This window comes from Cervus elaphus, chromosome 12 (genome assembly GCF_910594005.1).
Source record: "Cervus elaphus chromosome 12, mCerEla1.1, whole genome shotgun sequence".
Lineage (NCBI taxonomy): Eukaryota > Metazoa > Chordata > Mammalia > Artiodactyla > Cervidae > Cervus > Cervus elaphus.
Genome location: NC_057826.1, coordinates 78963028 through 78989166, shown reverse-complemented (window position 1 = coordinate 78989166; position 26139 = coordinate 78963028). Strand labels below are relative to the sequence as shown.

At 55.8% G+C, this 26139-nt stretch overlaps 1 protein-coding gene across 1 annotated transcript; it reads left to right on the top strand.

The window, feature by feature from the left end:
- On the top strand, positions 1–21956 carry LOC122704695 (myosin-7). The gene is made up of 40 exons (XM_043919589.1): positions 1–107; positions 1320–1372; positions 1769–1977; positions 2234–2377; positions 2890–3046; positions 3198–3225; positions 4005–4113; positions 4203–4295; positions 4398–4461; positions 4883–4981; positions 5220–5323; positions 5969–6107; positions 6209–6327; positions 6442–6591; positions 6828–6998; positions 7591–7900; positions 8167–8234; positions 8565–8652; positions 9274–9391; positions 9535–9658; positions 9947–10083; positions 10327–10582; positions 11172–11414; positions 11561–11737; positions 12562–12707; positions 13813–13903; positions 14590–14979; positions 15199–15325; positions 15481–15599; positions 16589–16785; positions 17353–17536; positions 17713–17878; positions 18004–18128; positions 18686–18994; positions 19219–19422; positions 19544–19669; positions 19761–20036; positions 20944–21039; positions 21140–21274; positions 21822–21956. Exons 3-40 carry the CDS (start codon positions 1777–1779, stop codon positions 21837–21839), a joined length of 5808 nt encoding a protein of 1935 aa, XP_043775524.1. The 5' UTR covers positions 1–107; positions 1320–1372; positions 1769–1776; the 3' UTR covers positions 21840–21956.
- Positions 21957–26139: the final 4183 nt, after the last annotated feature.

The window sequence follows — 26139 nt, the reverse complement described above, 5'->3', positions numbered from 1 at the left end:
GGTGGGGGTGGGGGCGCCCTGCTTCCCCATATATACAGCCCCCGCCTGTCCAGGTCGGCTCCACAGCTCTCTCCTGCGCTCCAGTCTTCTCTCCTTGCTGCTCTCAGGTAGGGGCTGGGAGCTGGCGGCCCTCCTCTGGGATAAGGGGCCCAGGTTTAAGAAGGGGCTCCTCTAGGAACAGCACACTGCATTCAGGGCTTCATGCACAGTGTCAGGTCCAGTCACTGAGAAAGCATGGGCAGGTCTAGACGTGTGTGTACATGCCAGGGGAATGGGGGGCTCATGTGTTACAGGGGGAGGTGTCTGTGTCTGACTGAGGATGTGGGACCAGAGCGGGTGTATGTGTGTGTGTGTGTGTGTGTGTGTGTGTGTGTGTCTGTCTGTCTGTCTGTCTGTCTGTCTGTCTGAATGTTTGGTGAGGGAGGCTATGTGCCTCACTGACTGAGACACAGAAATATCAACAGGGAGACGAGTTTATGATCAGGCCCAAGGACATGTAGGAAACGGCAAGAGGACAGCAGAGAACAATTATTTAAGAAGTTTGTGCATAAAAGCTAGTTCTGTGAGGTTTGCACTGGGTAACTACCCACATTCACACACACACAATGGCTCGTGTGTGCAGCTGGGAGTCAAGCCCGTGGGAGTATGTGTGCCCCCTGCAAAAGTTGCTCCCGGGCACGGGAATATGGTGTCCTGTCTTCATGCCCTTGACACGGTCTCTGTGCTGGGCACAGACTGAATGTACAGCTTGCCACATGCCTGTTGTGGAGCACATTCAGCTGTGCCATGGGTGTGTCTATGAGAACATGCCCACGGGGGCTCCTCTTTGACAACATCTACCACCACTGACCATAGAATGGGGACAGGATGGATGAGAACTGGCTCCGGAGTCATGAGACTTGGGTTCAAGTACCGGCTCCACCACTTACTGTGATGTGTTTTTGGACAAGCAAGCTCATGAACCTAGATTTCCTCCTCTGTAGAATGGGGTGAGGACTAAGGAGGAGGACGGGCATGAAAATGCTCTGTAGGCTGTAATGCCCCAACCATGTGACCACTGGTTGTATGTCAGGTGGCTCAAAAAGGCAAGCTTCACTAGATGGGGGAGGCCAGGGCAGGGCCATCGGCCAGGAGTGAGGAGTGAGGGGCTCACTGAGGTGACATCAAGAACCTGGGTGGGAAAAGCGAGAGAGAGAGCAGGGCCAGAGAAGCCCACCACCACCGCCCACCCCTTTTCAGGCCTTGGGGTGGAGGGGTGCTGAAGGGTGGGGCCGGGGTGAGGCAGGGACACAGCCCTGACCAACCTTCCTTCTCTACAGGCCCCTGCCACCTTGAGCCCCTTTCCTCTCGAAGGCACGTTCGAGAAGCCAAGGTAAGGAGAGCCGAAGAACGGGTGGAGGGATCTGGGAAGACACACAACTCTAGTTTCTGCCTCGCCTTAGGGAGCATGGCCAGGAGTTCTTACCTGTGACTAGTGAAGGAGTCAGGTGGTGAAGAGGTTCAGAGATGTGTGTAGTGTGTATAGTTAGCTTCCTGTTCCCAGAAGACCAGGACACTCTGCCCTCCGCTAGGAGGGCCCCAGGCTGGACCAAGTTAGCCTCCGCCTCTGCCCTGATAGATTTGCGAGGGCTAGGAGATGAGCTGAAGGAATGAGGGACTCTCGGTGACCCCTCCTGACCCATGAGCACTGTGCTAGGCTCTGGGGCTCCTGCTGCAGGGGAGAAGAGTGGAGGGAAGGGCAGTCAGCTCCTTCTCCCTCCCTTTGCAGCCGCAGCCATGGTGGACGCGGAGATGGCCGCGTTTGGGGAGGCCGCCCCCTATCTGCGCAAGTCAGAGAAGGAGCGGCTGGAAGCCCAAACCAGGCCTTTCGACCTCAAGAAGGACGTCTTTGTGCCTGATGACAAAGAGGAGTTCGTCAAGGCCACGATTTTGTCTCGAGAGGGTGGCAAAGTCACCGCCGAGACGGAGCATGGCAAGGTGGGTGGCGGGGCCAGCGTGAGAGGCCACCCTGGATGCCCCCCCAGGCCTGGGGTGCCTGGAGGCGGGTGCCACCAGGATGCACCCCACAGAGATCTGGTTCTCCCTTCCTCTGGGTAGGGATCTACTCTCTCCAAATAGCCCTTCTCATCCCCAACATCCCGTCTATCTTTTCTGGGACCCTGGATTCTTTTCTCATGAACATGGTTCTCCTATAACCTGCCTAACTCCCATCCCTGTCCGTGGGCTGTTGCAGACAGTGACTGTAAAGGAGGACCAGGTGTTGCAGCAAAACCCACCCAAGTTCGACAAGATCGAGGACATGGCCATGCTGACCTTCCTGCACGAGCCTGCGGTGCTCTACAACCTCAAGGAGCGCTACGCCTCCTGGATGATCTATGTGAGTGCACCCCCGGACAGCCCTCTGAATCTAGTGGCTTCCTGCTCCAAGAAGCATGTCCACTTCCTGGAGCCCAGCGTGTCTGTCCTTTGTGCCCAGGCAGTACTTCACTCTGTCCTAATCCTTACATCTTTGTGTGTGCTAAGCTGCTTCAGTCATGTCCGACTCTTTGTGAGCCTAAGGGCTGTCGCCCACCAAGGTCCTCTGTCCATGGGATTTCCCAGGCAAGAATACTGGAGTGGGTTGCCATTTCCTTCTCCAGGTGATCTTTCCAACCCAGGAATCAAAGTCGTGTCTCCTGCTTGGCAGGTGGATTCTTTACCACTAGCGCCACCTGGGAAGCCCACCTACACCCTCAGGTCATTCTAATGACCCGAGGGTTGGGATTGCTCAGATGGACTGCGTTCATACAATTTCCTTTCTCTCCCTCTCCTAAGACCTTTCTCTAACTCCGAAAACTGCCACCCCTCCCGCTTCATCACTTCATCAACTCACTTCTTTTCCTCCCCTAGACCTACTCGGGCCTCTTCTGCGTCACCATCAACCCCTACAAGTGGCTGCCGGTGTACAATGCCGAGGTGGTGGCCGCCTACCGGGGCAAGAAGAGGAGTGAGGCGCCGCCCCACATCTTCTCCATCTCCGACAACGCCTACCAGTACATGCTGACAGGTGACAGGCCCCAAGCGAAGGGTTTCTTGCTGGCCCCTCCTCCCGAGGGGTTCAGGCCTCTGGGAGAGAGGCAGGGAGCTGGGGCAGGGTGGGGAGAGCACAAAGCAGCCCGTGCAACTCCTGACTTGTCCTCCCCATCTTCTCCCCACAGACAGAGAAAACCAGTCCATCCTGATCACGTGAGTGTGGCTCCTTCCTCTTCCCTTCCACAATCTCCTTGAGCCCAGCCCCCGTCAGGACCCAAAGCCCCCATGCACAGACTCCCAGTTCTCTTTCCCTCCACCTTCTAATGCCAGCTCTGGCCTTGACCCTGGCCTTCTCCTTGCTCCTCCCCTTTCTTTCTCCTCCCCACCCCTCTCTTATTTTTCCTCTCCCATCTCCTTCACTCATGCCCCTCTGATTCATCACTCATCTATCCATAAGCCTGGGAACACCATGTCTTCTTCCCCTCTTCATTTTCCTTCATTTTTCCCTTCAGAAACCCTCCCCATTCTTCCAGCACCACCCATTCTTTTCCAAAATGGCCTGGGCCCATCTCCTCTGATTGACCTTGCCCAGCCGAGACCATATTGAGCTGTGCTTAGTCGCTCAGTTGTTCACGACTCTTTGCAACCCCATGGACTGTAGCCCACCAGGCTCCTCTGTCCATGGGGATTCTCCAGGCAAGAATACTGGAGTGGGTTGCCATACCCTCCTCTAGGGGATCTTCCCAACCCAAGGATCGAACCCAGGTCTCCCGCCTGCCCAAACCCACTTCTTCTAGCACATCCTTCCTAGTTGCTACCCTTGACCCTGTGTATGTCAGAGCACAGCTGTGTGGCTGGGATGCATATTATCTGGTGGCTTCCTGCTGCAGGGCTCCCCCTGCCAAATAAAGCTAGGCAATCTCTCCTGACTCGAGGCTTGTGGTCTCAAACAATGCTTGTTCACTGCCTAATAAGCCCGACTGTCCCAACAGCGGAGAATCCGGGGCAGGGAAGACGGTCAACACCAAGAGAGTCATCCAATACTTCGCGGTCATTGCCGCCATTGGCGACCGCAGCAAAAAGGAGCAGACCACAGGCAAGGTAAGCCTACTGTCCTCCAAGGGCCTGTATCACAGAAAGGGAGGAGGAGGAGGAGGCCTCTCACCTGCCATCCTTCTTGACCTCCGCAGGGCACCCTGGAGGACCAGATCATCCAGGCCAACCCCGCCCTGGAGGCCTTTGGCAACGCCAAGACCGTCAGGAATGACAACTCCTCCCGCTTTGTGAGTGGGCCCTGCCTTTGGACTTGGGATTTGGGCTGGTCAAGGGATGTGTCAAACAGGAGCCCTCCCTCAACTCATCACCACTTTTCTCCATGTCTCCAGGGGAAATTTATTAGAATCCATTTTGGGGCGACCGGCAAGTTGGCGTCTGCAGACATCGAGACCTGTGAGTGTCACAGATCTGCTAGGACTCATCCTGACCCCGCCCTCACTCTAACTGTCTCCGTCTCAGTCTCTCTCTGTCACTGGCCAGCTCTGCCCCTCCGTCTCTCTTCCTCTCTCCCTGTCTCTGTGTCTCTAGGTCTATATATTCCTCTCCCTCTGAGACTTCCTCTGGTCTTTCTCCATCCCTGTCTCTGCATGTCTATGTGTCTTTCTCTGGGACCTTCCACTGCTCCTGGGACTTCGTCTCCCATCTCCATCTCTGTGTGTGATCTCTGTGCATCTGTGGGCGCATCTCTCTCCCTCTCTTGTCTCTCCCTTTCCCTCTGTCCTGTTCTCTACATTTATCAGTCCTTTTTCTCTATTTCCTTATACTTAAATCCTAACGTTTTCTTCTTCTCTTTCTTCTCCCCTCCTATTCACAGACCTTCTGGAAAAATCCAGAGTTATTTTCCAGCTGAAAGCAGAGAGAGATTATCACATTTTCTACCAAATCCTGTCCAACAAAAAGCCGGAGCTGCTGGGTGAGTCACAGCTACCAACTGAGACCAACTATCTCCATGGCAACCTGGTCCCCTCCACTTGCAGCTGCTTGTTGACAGGCCCTGGGTTTATCACATGGCTGGATTCAGTTCCATGGGATGTAGGACCCCATTAAGCCCTATCACGTGCTCTTTCGCAGGTCATGTGTCATGGCAGATAGCCCCAGAGAGGGCCAGGGGTTTGAGCCCCCATTCTAACGTCTCTCCTCCCACCCCCCAGACATGCTGCTGATCACCAACAACCCCTATGACTACGCATTCATCTCCCAAGGAGAGACTACTGTGGCCTCAATTGATGATGCTGAAGAGCTCATGGCCACTGATGTAAGTGTGTGAGGACACAGCTGGGAGGCAAGGGGATTGGTGGTGAGGGGCAAATGGGTCCAGTTCACTGGCCCAGAAATAGAGCTAAGACCCTGGCTGGCTGTTGTTCCTTCCTGAGGGCCAGAATGTGCCCTGTGTCCTGAGTGTGCTGGGATACAGGTGAGATGAGACAGGGTGGGCCAGTGACTGGTATTTTCAATCAAAGCAGAGAGGGTTGAAAGCCATGGACAGAGAAACAGACAAGCCAAAAAACAAAGCATTACTAAGGGAAAGGGGCGGGTGGTGGTCATGCAGCTGCCGTGGGGCTAGAGAAGGCTGTTAGGTGAAGAACAGGTATTGATACATATGGGAGACCCAAGCATGGATGTAAGGGAAGGGCCTAGAAGAGGGACAGAAGTAGGAAACATTAGTGGGTCATCCAGAGCAGCCCCAGAGAACAGCCTAACTGCTGATACCCCGGCCAAGGCAGTCCACACCCACCTGGCTCTTATACTTCCCAGCTTAGTTGTGGGGTTCCCCACTGGGGATGGGAGTCTCAGCACCCACAGAGATTCAGGAGATAAGATCTCGCTCAACTGCAGAGGGGTCTCATTTACCTTCCATACTCCCTTTTCTGGGGTCCACCACCATGGGTCCTGCCTACAGAATGCCTTTGATGTGCTGGGCTTCACTACGGAGGAGAAGAACTCCATGTACAAGCTGACGGGCGCCATCATGCACTTTGGAAACATGAAGTTCAAACAGAAGCAGCGAGAGGAGCAGGCCGAGCCTGACGGCACCGAAGGTGGGAGTCAGGGGTGCGGGGAACAGCTGTGGAGCCATGAAGCCTTCGTCTGCGGAGGAGGCGTCCCTCTTCCAACTCTGCCGTCTGCCCTTTCCTTCCAGAGGCCGATAAGTCCGCCTACCTCATGGGGCTGAACTCAGCCGACCTGCTTAAGGGGCTGTGCCATCCTCGGGTGAAGGTGGGCAACGAGTACGTCACCAAGGGGCAGAATGTCCAGCAGGTGGGTCATCTTCAGGTGTTAAACGGCAGAAGTGCTGGCCCGGTGCAGCCGTGGGAGCTTTGCAATCAACTCTTCCCACCACTCTCTCATGTGGGTTTCTCCCCTACCTTCCAGGTGGCGTATGCCACTGGGGCGCTGGCCAAGGCCGTATATGAGAGGATGTTCAACTGGATGGTGACGCGGATCAACGCCACCCTGGAGACCAGGCAGCCACGCCAGTACTTCATAGGTGTCCTGGACATCGCCGGCTTCGAGATCTTTGACGTGAGTGGGGAGCCCAGGGTCTGGGAGAATAGGAACTCACTGGTTCACACAGGCAGCCACCGCTGGCCAAGCCCCGGGGAATGCCGTGGGCTCCCCAGGGGTGGAGATGGCCATGTGTCTTCAGGGGGCGCTCCCTCCCTGCCCTGACCAGAGAGAGGCCAGCCACACCCATTGCCAGGCTGGACGCCACACAGCCCTGCCCGCCTGACCTACTCCTCCCCATCCCCGCCCTGCAGTTCAACAGCTTCGAGCAGCTCTGCATCAACTTCACCAACGAGAAGCTGCAGCAGTTCTTCAACCACCACATGTTCGTGCTGGAGCAGGAGGAGTACAAGAAGGAGGGCATCGAGTGGGAGTTCATCGACTTCGGCATGGACCTGCAGGCCTGCATCGACCTCATCGAGAAGGTGCTGCCTCGGCCTCTCTGCCTGAACTCTCCATTCACGCCCCACACACATGAATGCCCCAGAAGAATGGCCACCCCACCCTTCTGGGCATCGTGATCTAGCTAACGGAAGAAGCCCGAGCCCTAGTTTCCAGAGCCTTGTGCTATCCCTGCCACCCGGGACAGGGTGGTCCTGGAGAGCTGAGTTCCAAAGCTTGAGAGTGGACATGCAGAGGATGGGCACTTCAGGGATGGCCTCCCACACCTGTGTGTTTACTGACTCTGGTTTACCTATCAAGGAGCAGGAAGTCTGAGGGTGGCGTGGGGAAACATAAGACAGCACTTCTTTTCAACCCCAACATCTCAGGGATCTGGGCGATGGAGTAGGGTGTAAAGCACCTATAGCATCCATGTTCCCAGACGTTCACAAAGGTCCCTTTGAAATCAAAGTACCACCTTGGGAAGGTTTGAACAGGTGCCAGTCAACAGGTAACTCCCGAGAGCCGAAGTACCAGCTAACAGGCAAAGGGGCATCTCCATCGACACTAGAGCAGGCAGGGTCCATCTCCATCTGCTCGAAGCAGGCTCAGTGACGCTCTCCTCTCCCCACTCAGCCCATGGGCATCATGTCCATCCTGGAGGAGGAGTGCATGTTCCCCAAGGCCACCGACATGACCTTCAAGGCCAAGCTGTACGACAACCACCTGGGCAAGTCCCACAACTTCCAGAAGCCGCGCAACATCAAGGGGAAGCCGGAAGCCCACTTCTCCCTGATCCACTATGCCGGCACGGTGGACTACAACATCATAGGCTGGCTGCAGAAAAACAAAGACCCGCTCAACGAGACAGTGGTGGACTTGTACAAGAAGTCTTCCCTCAAGATGCTCAGCAACCTCTTTGCCAACTATGCTGGGTTTGACTCACGTAAGTGGAGACTGGGACCCAGGGACCGAGAGCAGGTTTCTACTGTGGTTCTGAGGCAGGTCAAGTGCTAGCCCCCCACCACTTCTGTGTCAGGCTGGGCCCCGGGGTTTACAGATGCAGTGAGGGAATTGGGCAGAGAAGTTGGAGCACCCACAGTAAAGACCATGGCCTGCAACCAAATGTGGAGAGAGGTTGGGATTCCTCACCTGCTGCCCTGACTCTGCACATGCCCACTCGTCTCCTTTGCTTGACTCTCCCTTCCATAGCTATTGAGAAGGGCAAAGGCAAGGCCAAGAAAGGCTCATCCTTTCAGACCGTGTCAGCTCTGCACAGGGTGAGTGTGTGATCGGCACCACCCCAGCCCTGCTTGTCCCCTGCCTGGCTCAGCCCTGACTCCTCCCACTCAGTCTCCTCAGTCCCTTCCTGACCCTCTGCACCCTGTCTTCTCTCCCCTGTATCTGCTGGCCTCGGCTCTTACTCCTTTCTCATCTCCCCTGGCTTCTTTATCCCTTTCACCTCCCACCGTTTCCTCCTCCGTATCTTCCCCTAGCCCTCCTTCACTCTCCAGCTCCTTGCATTCTCTCTTTCCTTTCCTTCCCCTCTGCTCTCTTTCTTACTTCTCTTTCACTTTCTTAACTTCTCCCTCTTGGGTTTTGGGCCACAGGAGAATCTGAACAAGCTGATGACCAACTTGCGCTCCACACACCCCCACTTCGTGCGGTGCATCATCCCCAATGAGACAAAGTCTCCAGGTAAGCCCAAGAAGCCAGGCCCAGCCCACTGCTGAGATGTACTGCCCCAGGGGCAGGGTCTTTTAGATCACCTCTTGAGCTCCCACCATGGAGATTTCCAGATCACATTCTTCCCCTCCTATTCCCCAGAGAGGCTCACACACAGCCTCCCACCTTGGCCCCAGAGCTGCCCTCCATTTAGAATGTGTAGCTCAGGGTAATGTGTAACTACTTTGATGGACATTCCCTCCTAAGTGCCTTACAGCCCCTGATGAGACATGTAAGGATTGTTTCTCCCTTTCTGAATCATAAGGAGATGGAGGAGTTCAGGTGTCTGGGTTCCGGTGCCTGGCTCTGCTCTGATCAGTTCAGTGATCTTGGTCAAGTCCCTTAACCTGTTAGGGCTTAGAAAATGGTCTATATTGGCCCTGGCTACCACCTATGAAAATAGGCATAAACCCTATAAAATAAGGACTGTGAAAGCCTTTTGGTTACTCTCAAAATTTACGGCAAGAAAAAAAAAATACTGACTTGCTAAGGTTACAAGCCCGTCCATGACAGAGCCAAGATCAGAACCCAGAACCCTCGGCTCTTAGCCCCATGCTCACCCCACACACTCCTCTCCCTTCCCTCCTGCCGCAGGGGTGATAGACAACCCCCTGGTCATGCACCAGCTGCGCTGCAACGGCGTGCTGGAGGGCATTCGCATCTGCAGGAAGGGCTTCCCCAACCGCATCCTCTACGGGGACTTCCGGCAGAGGTGGGTACCAGGCGCTGCAGGGCCCAGGGGACGGGGGAGCCTGGGCAGCCTTAGCAGGACGCGGAAACTGCGAGTGGCCTTGGATTCTGTGGGCAGAGCCGATCACTGCAGAACATAGGTGACACGGGGCACCTCTCTCCCAGGTATCGAATCCTGAACCCAGCGGCCATCCCCGAAGGCCAGTTCATTGACAGCAGGAAAGGGGCAGAGAAGCTGCTGGGCTCCCTGGACATTGACCACAACCAGTACAAGTTCGGCCACACCAAGGTAAAGAAAAGGAGGGAACGAACTGACTACAGGGAGACCTCTCTTGTCCTTTTGCTCTATGACTCCTTTCTTTTTACCAACCATCATTTTACCAATACTCACAAGCATTACTGAACCACATGCTAGCCCTCCCCACGGACCAGACAGCCCTGCTCCCCCATTCTAGCTCCAGTTGCCACTGACCTCCTTCCTCCAGTTCTTTCCTGCCTTGTCACCCTCCCTAAGATAAGCCCCACTTCATCCCCCTCCTGCCTGTCCCAGTCATGTCCACACACTACTTCCCTGCAGGTGTTCTTCAAGGCGGGCCTGCTGGGGCTGCTGGAGGAGATGCGAGATGAAAGGCTGAGCCGCATCATCACCCGCATCCAGGCTCAGTCCCGAGGTGTGCTCTCCAGAATGGAGTTCAAGAAGCTGCTGGAACGCAGGTGAGAGATGTTAAAGGGAGGGTCTCAGGCCTCGAAGGCCCAGGTTGGCTCAGAGCAGTGGACGGAGAAAGAGCGCCCCAGACCTTCAAGTGACAAAGGGCCACAACACAGCTACCAACAGCAGCGGTGGGCGTGGCAGGGGTGGGGGTGCCTCACTGTCACAGGATGGATGGAGGAGCCAGGGCCTCTGGGCGGGAAGGAGGGAAGAGGCTGTCTCACCGACCTTCTCGCTCGCCCCTGCAGAGACTCCCTGCTGATTATCCAGTGGAATATTCGGGCCTTCATGGCGGTCAAGAACTGGCCGTGGATGAGGCTCTTCTTCAAGATCAAACCACTGCTGAAGAGCGCAGAGACAGAGAAGGAAATAGCCACCATGAAGGAGGAGTTTGGGCGCCTCAAAGAGGCGCTGGAGAAGTCAGAGGCTCGGCGCAAGGAGCTGGAGGAGAAGATGGTGTCCCTACTGCAGGAAAAGAATGACCTGCAGCTCCAAGTGCAGGCGGTAAGACCCCCAGGCCCCTGCCCACATCTCCCACACACCCTGCACCTCCCTACCTGGGGGTCACCATCCTGTGCCCTCATAAGCAGAGAATTCTGGAATCAACACTTCCAAAGGCCTCCAAAGAGAAAGAAAGGGAAGGGGAGAAAGGATTAACTTAAAAACACAGGTTTTCCATCAGGATTTAACCTGGACCCATAGCTTAATAATTCTGTGACTTTGGGCAAATGATGTGTTATCTCTGGGTCTCCATGTCCTCATCTCTAGACAGGGAATAAAGCTGCCCATTTCACCAGGCTGTAAATATGCGAAGTGCTGACATCAACAAATGCAGTTCCCTCCCCTTTGATGGAGGAGACCAGAGGAAGAGGGCTAGATAAAGAGACTTCTGGTTCCCTTCCTCTCTGCTCTCATTCCCCAGTGCTCCTATCACATTGCCCTAAAACTCCTCCTCTCCCCATCCTTCTGAGGTTCTTCTCAGCTGGGGAGATCCTGGGGTTGCCCTCTTACAGTGAAGGTGGAGCCTGTCCCTCCAAGCTTTTGCCATCTACCCCATCCACCGAATAGCTTCCCCTCTGCACCTTGCCCTCAGGAACAAGACAACCTGGCTGATGCGGAAGAACGCTGTGACCAGCTGATCAAGAACAAGATCCAGCTGGAGGCAAAGGTGAAGGAGATGACCGAGAGGTTGGAGGACGAGGAGGAAATGAACGCTGAGCTCACTGCCAAGAAGCGCAAGCTGGAAGATGAGTGCTCTGAGCTGAAGAGGGACATTGATGACCTGGAGCTGACACTGGCCAAGGTGGAGAAGGAGAAGCACGCGACAGAGAACAAGGTGAGGGCGGCTCCCTTTGACTCCAGACTGAGTCTCAGGATTCCCAGACCTGAGTGTGGTCCTGGCCCCTGGCCTTGGAGGTCTCCATGGATGTCTCCGGGTTGGTGATGTTTAGCCCTAAAGCGGATGGGGTTCTTGGTCAACAGGTGAAGAACCTGACAGAGGAGATGGCTGGGCTGGATGAGATCATTGCTAAGCTGACCAAGGAGAAAAAAGCTCTGCAAGAGGCCCACCAGCAAGCCCTGGATGACCTTCAGGCTGAGGAGGACAAGGTCAACACCCTGACCAAGGCCAAGGTCAAGCTGGAACAGCATGTGGACGATGTAAGTAGACTGTTACAAGGGCCTAGATATACCAGGTCCATCAGTGTCTGTGCGTGCATGTGTGTGTGTGTTTGGGGGTGTGGGGTTAGAGAGTGCTTCTTCTCCTGATACCTTTCTAGAAGGGAACTGGGGAATAGACAAGGGGAGGGGTGATCAGTTCTGAGCTATGTATCTCATTTTGCTGATGTGATCAACAGTAGAGATGGGCTTCCTTCCTTCACTTTAGGTTCAAGCCTATATGTCTGTCTTCAACCACAGAATTTAGAGGGTTATCTCATAAAAACATAATAAATTTCCTTGGGAATTTTCCCTTGGGATCTTCACAAAGATCCTCCTTGAGGATCTTTGGACTTCTAATATTTTAGCCAGGATCTGGCACTCAGTGATCACTGTTCCCATAGGTAGTCCTTCGCGTATATCTCTCCTGAATCATTCTTTATTGCTCTGTGTTATCATTATTGAAGTATTGGTCCCAGCCACAGACTGGAAGCTGCCTTTAGGTGGAACTTGGTTTTATTCAATTTTGTGTCTACAGTGCCTAGGATGGGGCCTGGAACCCAGTAGGTGCTTATAGGATGCAGATTAAATGAAAGTAGCTTTGGGATTTTAACCTAGTCATTCATTCAGTCATTTATCATAGTTACTGAGCATCCCTTCATGCTAGGTTCTCTCACAGCCCCCTGGCAATATTTGGCCCATTCTGGGGAAGTTTTCCCAAGTCTTGACACCTCTGAGGATCCCTCAACCCCAAAAAGAATGAGTTCCCAAATTATCAAGTCAGGATACTTGGCCTAACAGGTCACACTGGTCCTTCTCTTCATCAGCTGGAGGGATCCCTGGAGCAGGAGAAAAAGGTGAGAATGGACCTGGAGAGAGCCAAGCGGAAGCTGGAGGGTGACCTGAAGCTGACCCAGGAGAGCATCATGGACCTGGAGAACGACAAGCAGCAGCTGGATGAGCGGCTCAAAAAGTAGCGTGTTCCCTGCCCCATCACCCATCCTCCTCCCACACCCAGCAGCCTGTTCCACCCATGGCAATACTAGCTGACCCAACAGATCCATCCTCAGAGGCAACAGCTTCATGCGGCCTCCATACGGGGGTGCAAAACTGTGGGCAGAGCCTCCAGGAAGAAAGCTTTCCTCCCCCAGACACGCACATCAGGGCCCAGCAGGCCTCCCTGGCAAAAGTCTAACCCAGATCCCTCCAGCCCTCTCTTCCTGCTGGGCACTTGCCCCCTTTATACACAAGTCTCTTTGGAGACCAGTTGCTTAACACAGAGGAAAGTTCCACACAAAAGCCTCTCAGGAAAGTCCTTTCAGGTCCTTCACAGAGAGCCCAGAGGACCACAGAGAAATTCAGTCAGCCACCATACGTGAGCAGTGCAGGGTCTGGCTGCTTCTTTGTTCAATGGTCTTGTGGTTCCAATTCTTATTGCAAGACCTTCCAAAATGTGTAGATTCACATTTCACACCTGGCAAAGAGTGAGTCTGTGGGACATATTCGATAATCAAAGATCTTCTGTTGCTTTAGGGTCAGGACTCTGAAAGCCTCTGAGACTCATCCTGATCAACAGCCTCCCCAGAAAGTCTTCACACTTCCCCAGGCACAGTACTTACTGAATGAATGAATATATGATCCCACTGATCCTCAAATGACCTTTTAAGAATGGTACTTTAACCTCACTTACCAAAGAGGAAAGGAAGGCTCAGAAAGGTTACCAAATTGCCCAAAGTAACAGAGACAGAATTAAAGACCATCAGACCTAAAAGGTGCCTTTGAGTTGATCTAGTCCAATGCCCTCATTTTACAGACCAAAGAAGGGATCATCTTGGAGCCCAGGTCTTGTCACTTCACCTCTCCACCTACAGTGCTCTTCCTATTGTAATTCCTATTGAACTTCAATCCTCCAGCAGGTGTTACACTTTCAAGGACCCTACAACAGCCCTGGAAGCTGTGGTTTTTTTTTTCCCACGAAATCCTGCTCCTCATTTGTTTCATTATCATCTCCAACCACTGGCAGCCCCTCCTTGAGCCTGATCAGCCTTCCTTGCCTCACGGTCCCTTCTTCCTCACAGGAAGGACTTTGAACTGAACGCCCTCAATGCGAGGATTGAAGATGAGCAGGCCCTGGGCAGTCAGCTGCAGAAGAAGCTCAAAGAGCTTCAGGTAAGGCCCCTGGGCTGGTCCTCAGGCTCCCGACGCTCCTCCAGGCTGTTCTCGCCCAGCATCACAGGCACTGGCTCTGTGCCTGTGAAGGGAGATGCTGGCTATCACAAATCCCCCATGGAGCACTTCCAGGAGGGCCGGCTAATCCAAGGATGACATAGGAAGAGATCTGGAAAAACTCACCGGTCTGAGGACAGAAATCCCAGCTTCCTATGTCAGCTGTTGTTTAGCTGGTGACCATGGGGAGCGCACTGCCAATCTCTGGATCTATATGTCCTCCTCTGTTCCCCATGGCTTTTCAGGACCCTTCAGCCCAGCTGGGCTGTGACTTCAGTTCTTACCTCTAGAGTGGACACTGTGTTGGGTCTTAGTTGTCCGGTCAGACGAACCTGACTCTCTCATTCCAACTTCAATTATTTTTGCCACAAAACTGCCTAAACTGTCCCTGGAACACTGGTCCCTTTGTCCTTCAGCCACTTTCCTTCCCATAAAGAGAATGTAGCATGTTTTGGCCCAAAGGCAGGCTAACTCAACTATCCAAACCATCTCACCGAGGTGATCCTTTTATTTCTACTTGTCCCCTGGTGGGACTAAGCTGACAAGCCAGGAGCCTTCTAGAGCCCTGGGAGGGGGCTCCGATAGAGGGCCAAGGGGCTGGGTCTGAGCCCCCTCCGTGTCCCGCCCAGGCACGCATCGAAGAGCTGGAGGAGGAGCTGGAGGCCGAGCGCACGGCCCGGGCCAAGGTGGAGAAGCTGCGCTCAGACCTGTCCCGGGAGCTGGAGGAGATCAGCGAGCGGCTGGAGGAGGCTGGCGGGGCCACGTCCGTGCAGATCGAGATGAATAAGAAGCGCGAGGCTGAGTTCCAGAAGATGAGGCGGGACCTGGAGGAGGCCACGCTGCAGCATGAGGCCACGGCGGCCGCCCTGCGCAAGAAGCACGCCGACAGCGTGGCCGAGCTGGGCGAGCAGATCGACAACCTGCAGCGCGTGAAGCAGAAGCTGGAGAAGGAGAAGAGTGAGTTCAAGCTGGAGCTGGACGACGTCACGTCCAACATGGAGCAGATCATCAAGGCCAAGGTGGGCCCGGCTCTCCTCTCCTCTCCTCCAATTCCCTCCACCTGCCTCTGCTTTCTGTCCACATCTCCTCTCTTTGTCTTGTTCAGTTTCCTGCTTCCTTCTTCTACCCTGTCCTTGGACTCTTCCTCTATGCCTTCCTCTTTCCCTGCTCCTTTAATTGCACTGCTCGCACCCCATCAGCCCCCTGCATACACCGTATAACTCTCCTTCCCATCTCAGGCTAACCTGGAGAAGATGTGCAGGACCCTAGAGGACCAGATGAATGAGCACCGAAGCAAGGCTGAGGAGACCCAGCGTTCTGTCAACGACCTCACAAGCCAACGGGCCAAGCTGCAGACCGAGAACGGTGAGCCCTACTCTTGTCTTCTGAGTTCCTGAGCCAATCCAGGCTTGGGTATGCACACATCTCTCCAGAGAATGGGACCTGAGGGTTAGAGGAGGGGTGGGGGAGAGAGGAGTGACCGGCCCTTGAGAGTTGAGTGTGCTTCGATGCCTCTCCAGGTGAGCTGTCCCGGCAGCTGGATGAGAAGGAGGCGCTGATCTCCCAGCTGACCCGAGGCAAGCTCACCTACACGCAGCAGCTAGAGGACCTCAAGCGGCAGCTGGAAGAGGAGGTTAAGGTGAGGCCAAGAGTCAGGCCACTTGTCCAGCATACTGGCTGGCCTTGCATCCACATCACTTCTTTCCCAAGAATGAGGCTTGCTGTCTACCCAGTATTTTCCCATTTTCCAAAAAGAAAATGCCCAGACCCTACCATGTGTATGTGTATGTGTGTGTACATTCAGTCAAGTCCAATCTTTGCAAAACCATGGACTGAAGCCCGCCAGGCTCCTCTGTCCATTGGATTTTTCAGGCAAGAATACTGGAATGGGTTGCCATTCCCTCCTCTCGGGGATCTTCCAGACCCAGTAATCGAACTTGTGTCTCCAGCATTAGCAGGCAGATTCTTTACCACTGAGCCCCCTGAGAATCCCAGGCCCTACCATATGCCGCCTAATTCTACCTCCCACTCAGAGGCCCTCTGCCTTTCTGCAGCCATCTCGGGAGGGCATGGGGTAAGAGGTGGGGGTGGGGGTGGGGGGAATGAGATGAAGAGAGGAAATAAACTAGAGAGCCGTGATGGCCTTGGCTGGGCATAGGTATGGGATGCAGGAACTGTACAAGTGGTCCTGGGATTTGCAGGGCAATCTGAAAACTGGAGAAAGAAACTCAACTGGATTCTATTTCGAGCACTTTGCAGGGCTCATTAAAAAGGGGAAAGAATATGAATTTTTAAAAAGGTCAGGGCTCAAATCGTAATCTGCCTCTTAAGAGCTTGGTGACCTTGGGGAAATTGCCTAATATCTCTGAGCCTCCGTCTCCTCCGCTGTAAAATGGGGGTGAGGATGGTAAAGCCTGCTGCGTGAGGAGCATGAGGGGGGTGGGCACAACGCACTTTGTAAACAGTGCGGCACTGTATGGACTTTGTTAACAGTACTTGGTAAACTGTTCCAGGTCCACTAGGGATTTAGAAACAGGTGAGACTGTGGGAGGATGCTGAAATTAGAGTGGGGAGACAAGCAGTGCATCACAGGGCAAGCTGAGCCCCTCTCGGTGCCACCCCTCGCAGGCAAAGAACGCCCTGGCCCACGCACTACAGTCGGCCCGGCACGACTGTGACCTGCTGCGGGAGCAGTACGAGGAAGAGACGGAAGCCAAGGCCGAGCTGCAGCGCGTCCTGTCCAAGGCCAACTCAGAGGTGGCCCAGTGGAGGACCAAGTACGAGACAGATGCCATCCAGAGGACCGAGGAGCTGGAGGAGGCCAAGTGAGTCCCGGGCAGCCTGCCTCTGGCAGGGGCCCCTGTGTCAGCAGGCCGCAGCCCAGCCCACTGCTCACTGGGGCCGGCTGAGGGGGTGGATGCTAAGCTAGGTTTTGACAATGCAGAGGACCCTGCCCCGGCCCCACCTCCTTCTCCTCTCAGGAAAGCTTTTTGCTCGCGTTATGTTTCTCATCCGAATATAAGACGAACAAAAGGTTTGTCTGAGGGCAGAGTGCTCCCACCTGGGGCAGGGTGCCATGGCAGGTGAGAAGCGGGGTGCTGGGACTGCATGTGTCCTCCAAGTCTGCAAGCCTAGAGGCTGGCCCAGGGTGGGAGGGATGCCTCGCAGAAGGCTCCCTGGGTGCTGTGGGTCTTCACACCCTGTCCCCCAGACCCTCCAACTGCCTTGCTGTCTGCCCCTGGGCCTGTCCTCAGGCTTCTCCAACAACGCCTCTGAGTTTTCAAAGACTGTTTTCCGCAAGACTCACCATGTTTCCCCTTGTCCAAATCCACACCCTCCATCTTCCCCACCCACTCCCACCACTACTCCCCCGCCCTCACCAACACGGGCAGGAAGAAGCTGGCCCAGCGGCTGCAGGACGCCGAGGAGGCCGTCGAGGCCGTCAACGCCAAGTGCTCCTCGCTGGAGAAGACCAAGCACCGCCTGCAGAACGAGATCGAGGACCTGATGGTGGACGTGGAGCGCTCCAACGCGGCCGCCGCCGCCCTGGACAAGAAGCAGAGGAACTTCGACAAGGTGGGCCCGGGCTGGGGGCCGCAGCCAGGGGACAGAACAGGTGGACAAGCTGGAGTCAGGAACATCCTCCCAGGAGGCTGAGGCCAGGGGAGGCTGGGCCTAGGAGGGGGACCTGGGTCCCGGAGGCGGGGCTGCGGCTGCCCCTTGAGCCGCGTCCGTCCGTCGGGTCCCCGCAGATCCTGGCCGAGTGGAAGCAGAAGTACGAGGAGTCGCAGTCGGAGCTGGAGTCCTCGCAGAAGGAGGCGCGCTCCCTCAGCACCGAGCTCTTCAAGCTCAAGAACGCCTACGAGGAGTCCCTGGAGCATCTGGAGACCTTCAAGCGCGAGAACAAGAACCTGCAGGGTGCGGGCGCAGGCCGGGAGGGGCGGGGCAGGGCGGGTCCGCACGTGGTGCCGCCCCGCGGCTCCTGCAGGCCTTCCCCCGTCGGAGCAGGCAGCCCCCGACTGAGCTGCCCGCCCCTCCCACAGAGGAGATCTCCGACCTGACTGAGCAGCTGGGCTCCAGTGGCAAGACCATCCACGAGCTGGAGAAGGTCCGCAAGCAGCTGGAGGCCGAGAAGATGGAGCTGCAGTCGGCCCTGGAGGAGGCCGAGGTGCGCACACCGGAGTGGAGGAGGTGCAGAGGGCGGGAGAAGAAGCTGAGGGCTAGGCTATGGTCCCTGTTCTCATCTCCTCTTTCCTTTGTTCACGGGCCCATCCTCAGAGCCTAGGACAGTGCCTGACACTTAGTAGGCACTCAATAAATTTTGGGGAATGAACGAAAGAACCGGTCACTCACTTGCCTTCACACAGACATTTTACCTATTACATCTTAGACAAGATTTCCTGTTTCACTCCCCCTCTTTTCACCTCTGCCTCCCTCTTTGAGCTTTTACATTCTGTGCCTGATTGCCTCTGTTTCCTTGGCAACACCACTCTCTTCATTTTCCTCTTTGTCTTTATAGCTCACTCTCCTCTATAAAAGCCTGAATCACCTTCTCTTAGGCCTTTTTTTTCCTTTCAAATTCTTTTCTTCTTCCTCCTCCTGCTTCTTTGACTGAACCACTTATACCACTCTTGAGCTGACTTTGTATCCACGATTCATGGACAGCCCCCTGGCCCCATCCTGTGCCCTGAATGCCTCAGACCTTCTCTTCCCAACCCCCTCCAGGCCTCCCTGGAACACGAGGAGGGCAAGATCCTCCGGGCCCAGCTGGAGTTCAACCAGATCAAGGCAGAGATGGAGCGGAAGCTGGCAGAGAAGGACGAGGAGATGGAGCAGGCCAAGCGCAACCACCTTCGGGTGGTGGACTCGCTGCAGACCTCCCTGGATGCAGAGACGCGCAGCCGCAACGAGGCCCTGCGGGTGAAGAAAAAGATGGAGGGCGACCTCAACGAGATGGAGATCCAGCTCAGCCATGCCAACCGCTTGGCTGCCGAGGCCCAGAAGCAAGTCAAGAGCCTCCAGAGCTTGCTGAAGGTACACGGTGATTTTGGAAGCAGGAAGTCGCCTCATCCAGAGAGGGGCAGTGGCATCCCACCATCACAGCACCAGCTCGCTCCTGCCCCTGAACCATCACTGACCCCTCCCACAGGCCCTGCCCGAGCCACCACCACAGGCTCCCTGCAGCATCCAGTTCAGCTAACAGCCTTCTGATGGGTTGAGCCCAGCTCCCTCCCTCATGCATCTCTCTTGATGCACAGGACACCCAGATCCAGCTGGACGACGCAGTCCGTGCCAACGACGACCTGAAGGAGAACATCGCCATCGTGGAGCGGCGTAACAACCTGCTGCAGGCCGAGCTGGAGGAGCTGCGGGCCGTGGTGGAGCAGACGGAGCGGTCCCGGAAGCTGGCGGAGCAGGAGCTGATCGAGACCAGCGAGCGGGTGCAGCTGCTCCACTCCCAGGTGAGCAGTGCCCTTGGGCAGTCCCAGAGGGGAGCACAGGCAGGACTCCGCAGATGAGTTTCAGGAGGCAGGCGTGGATGCTCAGTGCTGCTTTTCCTGCTCTGCCCACCCCAACCCTCAGAACACCAGCCTCATCAACCAGAAGAAGAAGATGGAGGCAGACCTGTCCCAGCTTCAGACTGAAGTGGAGGAGGCGGTGCAGGAGTGCAGGAACGCCGAGGAGAAGGCCAAGAAGGCCATCACGGATGTGAGTCCCCCTGCCGGGTCTGCGTGCTCCACGCCAGGGTTTTCTTGGACTGGAAGACTTAGACCGAGTATCACTTCTCTCCCATGCGCAGGCCGCCATGATGGCGGAGGAGCTAAAGAAGGAGCAGGACACCAGCGCGCACCTGGAGCGCATGAAGAAGAACATGGAGCAGACCATCAAGGACCTGCAGCACCGGCTGGACGAGGCGGAGCAGATCGCGCTCAAGGGCGGCAAGAAGCAGCTGCAGAAGCTGGAGGCCCGGGTGCGGGAGCTGGAGAACGAGCTGGAGGCTGAGCAGAAGCGCAACGCGGAGTCGGTCAAGGGCATGAGGAAGAGCGAGCGGCGCATCAAGGAGCTCACCTACCAGGTGTGGACCCAGCAGCTGCTCCCGGACGGGGCCCTCTGCATCATGGTCTGAAGCCAGGGTGACAACCACCTCAGAGGGATGAAGTGTTCTTTCTTAGCCTCTTAGAGGGCAAAGAGCCGGAGTACAGCCTATGGCTACCCAGTTTCTATTCTGCCAGGCCCTGTTCTACCCTAAGTGCCGCTGGCTCAGGGGACAGTCTCTGAGCCTTCTGGCCTTCAAGCTCCCAATCAACATTCACCATCAACCTGTCCCTTCAGGACACACCCGGAGCTCCAGCAGAGCTCACCCAGCACAGATGACCAGAAAGCAAATATGTAGCCAGATCTTAGCCTGGCATCATCACCACCAAAATACACCAAAGCCATTGGAATGAATCTCAGAACTTTTCAATTACTCAGGGAAGCATAGACTTTAGCTTTCATGGTGTTTTCCAGAATCAGACTATCAATTAGATTTTGTTTCCGTTCCAGTCCAGAAAGTCACCATCCCTCTATGCATACTTGTCCTTAACCTAGATCAAGTCTATGTCATTTCCCAGCAGTCCAGGAAATGCCATCAGGCCTGCAGTCCCAGAGTTCCTGCCAGCACATGCTGGGTTTATCCTCCGTGGGGCCCCAGGAACCCCCCAGGGCCCACTTCCAGAACAAGGCCCATGCATAATTTTGTGTGCAATTTCAGGAGGCCCATCAGCTCCCTAGACTCTTTGTTGGCACATACTATTAAAAGTATGCATATGTTTTTGATAAGAAATTGTAAGGAGAACTCAAGTGTTTGGTGAGGATCAGAAACTTGAATTGGGTCAGGATACTACCTTCAGGGTAAAGCCGATGAGTGCGGGAGGGGCCATACTGCTTCCTAAGACCATGCCATACTCACTGCTGCCCGCCTCCTTCCCCACGACCCCCAGACAGAGGAAGACAGGAAGAACCTGCTGCGGTTGCAGGACCTGGTGGACAAGCTGCAGCTGAAGGTCAAGGCCTACAAGCGCCAGGCTGAGGAGGCGGTAAGTGACCCTGCTGGGGCCCAGGCCTGGAGGAGGGAACCAGGCAGTCTCATAACCCCTGGCTCCTCACCTCATCCTCTCATCCCCTGAACCCCCACAGGAGGAACAGGCCAACACCAACCTGTCCAAGTTCCGCAAGGTGCAGCACGAGCTGGATGAGGCTGAGGAACGGGCGGACATCGCCGAGTCCCAGGTCAACAAGCTGCGGGCCAAGAGCCGCGACATCGGCGCCAAGGTGGGTTCCCCCCACGGCAGCAACCCCACAGCCCCTCAGACAGAGCCCCTCACACCAGGACTCCTCCCCTTCACTTACTCCTGCAGCCAAACCCCACAGCCCCAGAGGCGAGGTAACTCAGTCCTCCATGATTTTTAAGGTTCTTCCCACTCTCACTTTGAATGGTTTTTGATTCCCAGCCCTACGGTGGTCAGCAGAAACCCTAACTGACACACATTTAGAGTGTCCCAACTTCCCCCAACAGCTATTTCTGCTTCTCTGCCACCTGGTTTAGACCTTCAGTCTTGTAACTCCCACCTGAGATGTTCGTCCCAGAGGACCTTGTCCTTGAGGCAGCGTCCCTCCGTCTGACCCCAGGGCCCTTCCCTCCAGAGCCCTCCTCTCCACACTGACCCCTAGGGCCCATCTCCCACCACCTTGGGGCCTCCCTCAGGCCACGCAGTGGTGCTCCCCACCTCGGTGCCCACCTCTGCTTTGCTGCTTGTACCCATCCCTGCCCAACACCCACCTCTCCGGAGCTAGTGTGGACTGTGTTTCCTTCCCAAAGGGCTTGAATGAGGAGTAGACGCGCCACATCTTCTTGGTCTGCCCCATCCTGAGGGTGCAACAAAGCTCCCAGTCCCGGAGCCTGGAGAGCTGCCCCTTTGGAAGAAGCAGAATAAAGCAATTTTCCTTGAAGTGAGATCCTGCCTCTAGACTCTTCTTCACAGCCTGGCAGCCACAGGAACACGAGGACATGACCACGGGACGGGGTGGGGGATGGGGGCTCCAGGGGAGGAGGCCAGACCCAGGAGGCCTCCCTGGGGAGCCTGGGAGGCTCCGAACTTCCTTGGTGCAGCACTGCCATGTTCTCCAATTATCTCCTTCTCAGCAGATGACACCTCTCCTGTCAGCCCTCTCCCTGGCCTAGAGACCCTCGGGGTTAAAGGAGATTTAGAGATGCCCCTAAAGCTCTCCTAGAGCACGTGAGCCCATCTGTGTTGACCTACGCCCCTGATGTGATCCACACTGCCCCCCACTGCTGACAATACCTGGGCTGGGCCACGGGAAGGAAGTTTAGTGTGTGAGGGTGCCCTCCAAGGCATGACCCACTTAAAGTAATGACCCCCCAGTCCCCATGTGAGCTAAGTGTCTGAGAGGGCACAGGACTAGCATCCATAGCTCCTTCCCCTTCCAGACACAGCCTCTACTGTCTCCGACTACCTCCCACCATGACCAGGAGAACTGCACTCCAGCCCACCTCCCCATCACCTGGGACCTGGCCTGTGGTCCAAGACACTCTATTCCTCTCCCTCATTACTTCCTACCATAGCTTTTGGCCTTGCTGGAAGATGGAGGTTCTTTGGCCCATTTAGAGCAGGTCATCTGGAGGGGAGGCAGGCAAACGAGGGGCTGGGGAGAGTCACAGCGAGCAGGACCCTGGGGAAGGAAGGGGCTGGGGAGGATCACCAGAGGGCTGAAAAGTGGAGGAAGGAGTAAGCTCCCTCTCAACTAAACAAGCCCAGTCCTCCACCTCCCCCAGACTCAGTGCTGCACCTGGGCTGCTTAGGGAAAGCCTGGACCACAGAGCACAGGGACTGAGGAGGCCCTGGCCTGAATCCTTCCCAATGTACTACCCATGGCCACTCCCAGGCCCTCTGGGCTCTGAGCTCCCAATGCAGCAGCTAGAGTAAGTGCCCATTCCAGGGAGGAGAGGAAGAGGAAAGAAGGGGAACAGGGAAGGAAAAAGGAAAGACCTAAGGAGGTGGGCAGTGGAGAGAGAGGGAGAAGGTTCAGGAACCCAGAGGATGGTGACCAAGGAAACCAACAGAGAGAAAATATAGAGGAAGTGAGGTGGGTGCCCTTGAAAGACCCACAGGCTGTCCCATCTTTCTCTTCACATCCTCCTCCACTCTCCCTGCCTAGCACCAGTCTTCCTAGGACAGACTTGGAGAACAACGAGGAGATAAGTGGAGGAAAGAGAGGGACACATGTGAAAAGGGAGATGTGGGGGATACTCAGAGAATCCAAGCTTCCAGAGCAGAAAACAGAGGCAGAGAGAACAGCCAGCGACCATGCAGCAGACAGGCCACCGAAGGAGGGTGCTGAGAGGGGGTGGGAGAGGAGACAGAGAGGGCCAGCCTTGGATAGAGAAGCTAGAAGAGCCAAAAGGGTCTGGTACTGGGCAAAGGAAAGAATCCTGGGTCACCCTCAGATGCTGGCAAAATCAGGAAAGTGGAGAACAGTTAGGTTTGAGAGAAGTGGATGAAGACCCAGGAGCAGGATGTGCAGGCTGAGATGGGACATGCAGAGGGTGAGTAGAGGCTGGGCAGAGAAAGGCAGAGATGTGAGGAAATACAGGCACGTCAGATCGTGCGATGCACAGAAATATGGCGCCAGGGAGAACGGGAGCCCAGGTCCAACTTTGAGACAGGGAACCAGGCAGAGGGGAAGGGAGACAGACACAGAGAAGGACAGACATACAGGGAGCCAGGCAAAGGCAGGGCAAAGCTGGCCCTCTCTCCTCGGCTCCTTACCTGCAGCAGGAGTGTCCAACCGGCACGCTCACCCTCCAGGACTCCTGGCAGAATGAGGAGCTGCTTCGGGAGGACAGAGAGTAGGGATGGATGTGAGAGGGGGCTAGGATAGGGAGAGGACGGCAAACCAGACCAGACGGGTGGGGCAGAACCCTGGAACTGAGTTAAGCCCTCCCCTCTTCCTCCTTCCATAGGAAACAGTGGGAACCGCCTGCCTACCTCTCACCACCCGCCAACTCCATCTATACCAGTCTGGCTTGCTCAGGACATAGGGTTCCCTGAGGACAAAGCCTAGTCTTTGTCACCTGGTCCTGACCCAGCCTGACCTGATGTTCTCAGCCCCTTATCACGTCCCCAGGGCAATGGGAACCAGGCAGTGACGCATTGGGCCTCAGACTAAACCCCCGGCTTGCATACTAGGTCCTCGAGTGACCTGGAGCAGGGGACAAGTAGCTTTCATCCCAGGGGGAAATGAGTTGGCATATGAACCTGCAGGAGATGGGAAAGTGGGGTTGACTAGGGTCCCCCCAAGGACATGGATATAGGGTACAAGTCCCCTGGAGACAGATATGTATTCCTGAGTCCAATGATGGGGCAGTGGAGGGCCCTAGGGAGCTGAGGACCATGGGGGAGAGACCACATATTTGGTGGAAAGCAAAGAAGTCGACCCCCATCCGTCCTACCCACCTCCACACTCTGGAGCTATATTGAGAGGTGACAGGAGATGGTTTGGGAGGGGGAGCTTGGGAGCATGTTCCTGGGTGTGAGGGTGTAGGGAAAGCCAGGGCAGCGGAGTCTGGCTTTGTTTCCTGAACACAATGTGCACTTAGTCATAACAGGCATGGCCTGCTGAAGACCTGACACCTACTGCCTCTGAGAGGTGGCATCACTGGAGGCGGGGAGGGGGGCCATGAGGGCCTGGGGCGCTTGGGGACACCCACCAAGAAGGACATGTGAGTATGAGCCCCACGAGGGTTGAGAGGGGACACCAGGGTTCTACCTGGGGAGACGGGAGCGGACTGCAGAGCCCCCACCCAGTGGAATGCCGAGCTTGGGGCCCAGCTGGTGTAAATCCTGGGGATTGCCAGGGCCCCAGCCAGCCTCAGCAGCACCTGCACCCTCTGGCAGCCCAGAGAGGCGGAAGGGAGCACCCCCACCCTCACCCCTCCTGCCTCAGGCCCCAGGGATTAACGCCTCTCCCTACCCCCATCCCATCCCACAATGGGAGCAGAGGATGGCAGTGAAGGGTAAAAGCTTCTGTGTGCAAATGAGTGTTTGGGTGTGTAAAACAACACAGAGGAAAATCTGCAAACTGAAGTATGCAAGTGTGGAAAATCCTCATGTGTGTGTTAAGACCGGGCATGGACGTGTGGTGGTCAAGTCTGGACGGTAGATTACTGGACTGCGGCTCTCTGTGCACATCTGCCATGGTGGCATGGGGCAACTCCGTCCTCTGCTTGACAGGTCAGACAGTGGCCACTGTATCAGGAGCGTCGGGGAGGGGCTGGGGGCTCTGGATGTGTCCCTAATGTAATGCAACCTCACGTTCCCAGGAGGACACCTGCCTGCAGACTGGGGAACACACAAAAAGAGAAGGCAGCACGAAATCCTTTTCCTGTCAAAGGGAAACTGAGTCAAGGACCCGGGCAGAGGAGCCCCTCCCTGGGCATCCTGGCTCCAGCTGCCAGGCCCCAGCACCGTGGTCCAGAGAGGGTGGGGAGTTGCTCCCAGCCTGGGGCCGTGTGAGGACAGGCCAGGGAGGAAGGGAGGAGGGGAGCCCGTGGCTGGGAGGCAGGGGACAAGCCTCTGGTCTGCAGGAGAAAGTGGCCCTCACTCCGTGTGCTCAACTCACCCTTCTGGTTAAAAATAACCAAGGTAAGGGCCTGATGGGGGGCGGGGGTGCGGTGGTGTGAGAAGTCCTGTCTTGCCACTATCTGCCCATCAGTCCTTTGGAGGGGAGGAATGTGCCCAAGGACTAAAAAAAGGCCCTGGAGCCAGAGGGGCTGGGGCAACAGACCTTTCATGGGCAAATCTGGAGGCCCCAGTTGTCCTCTTGTCACCTCCAGAGCCAAGGGATCAAGGGAGGAGGGGCTGGGAAGAGAGCGAGGTGGAAGGGAGGGTCCCTCCGGAAGGACTCCAAATTTAGGCAGGGGGTGGGGGCAGCAAAATATAAAGGAGTGTGCTCCAAGGACAGACTGACACTCCTCTGAACCAGGTAAGATGGGGCTCAGGGTGGGAGCCCCCATCTCGAAGGGAATGGGGTGAGATCAGTCGGAGGCCCAAGGGTTCTGCTTGAACTATCCTGCTCCAGCCCTGGGAAGTTGCTCCCGACAGAGGGGAGGTTCCCAG

Excerpts from the sequence above, each read along its gene's own strand:
- LOC122704695 (XM_043919589.1), top strand. The coding sequence starts at position 1,777 with ATGGTGGACGCGGAGATGGCCGCGTTTGGGGAGGCCGCCCCCTATCTG. Across the intron at positions 2,378-2,889 it reads ACGCCTCCTGGATGATCTAT|ACCTACTCGGGCCTCTTCTG; the intron begins GTGAGTGCACCC and ends TTCCTCCCCTAG. Across the intron at positions 17,879-18,003 it reads CGAGAACAAGAACCTGCAGG|AGGAGATCTCCGACCTGACT; the intron begins GTGCGGGCGCAG and ends CCCCTCCCACAG.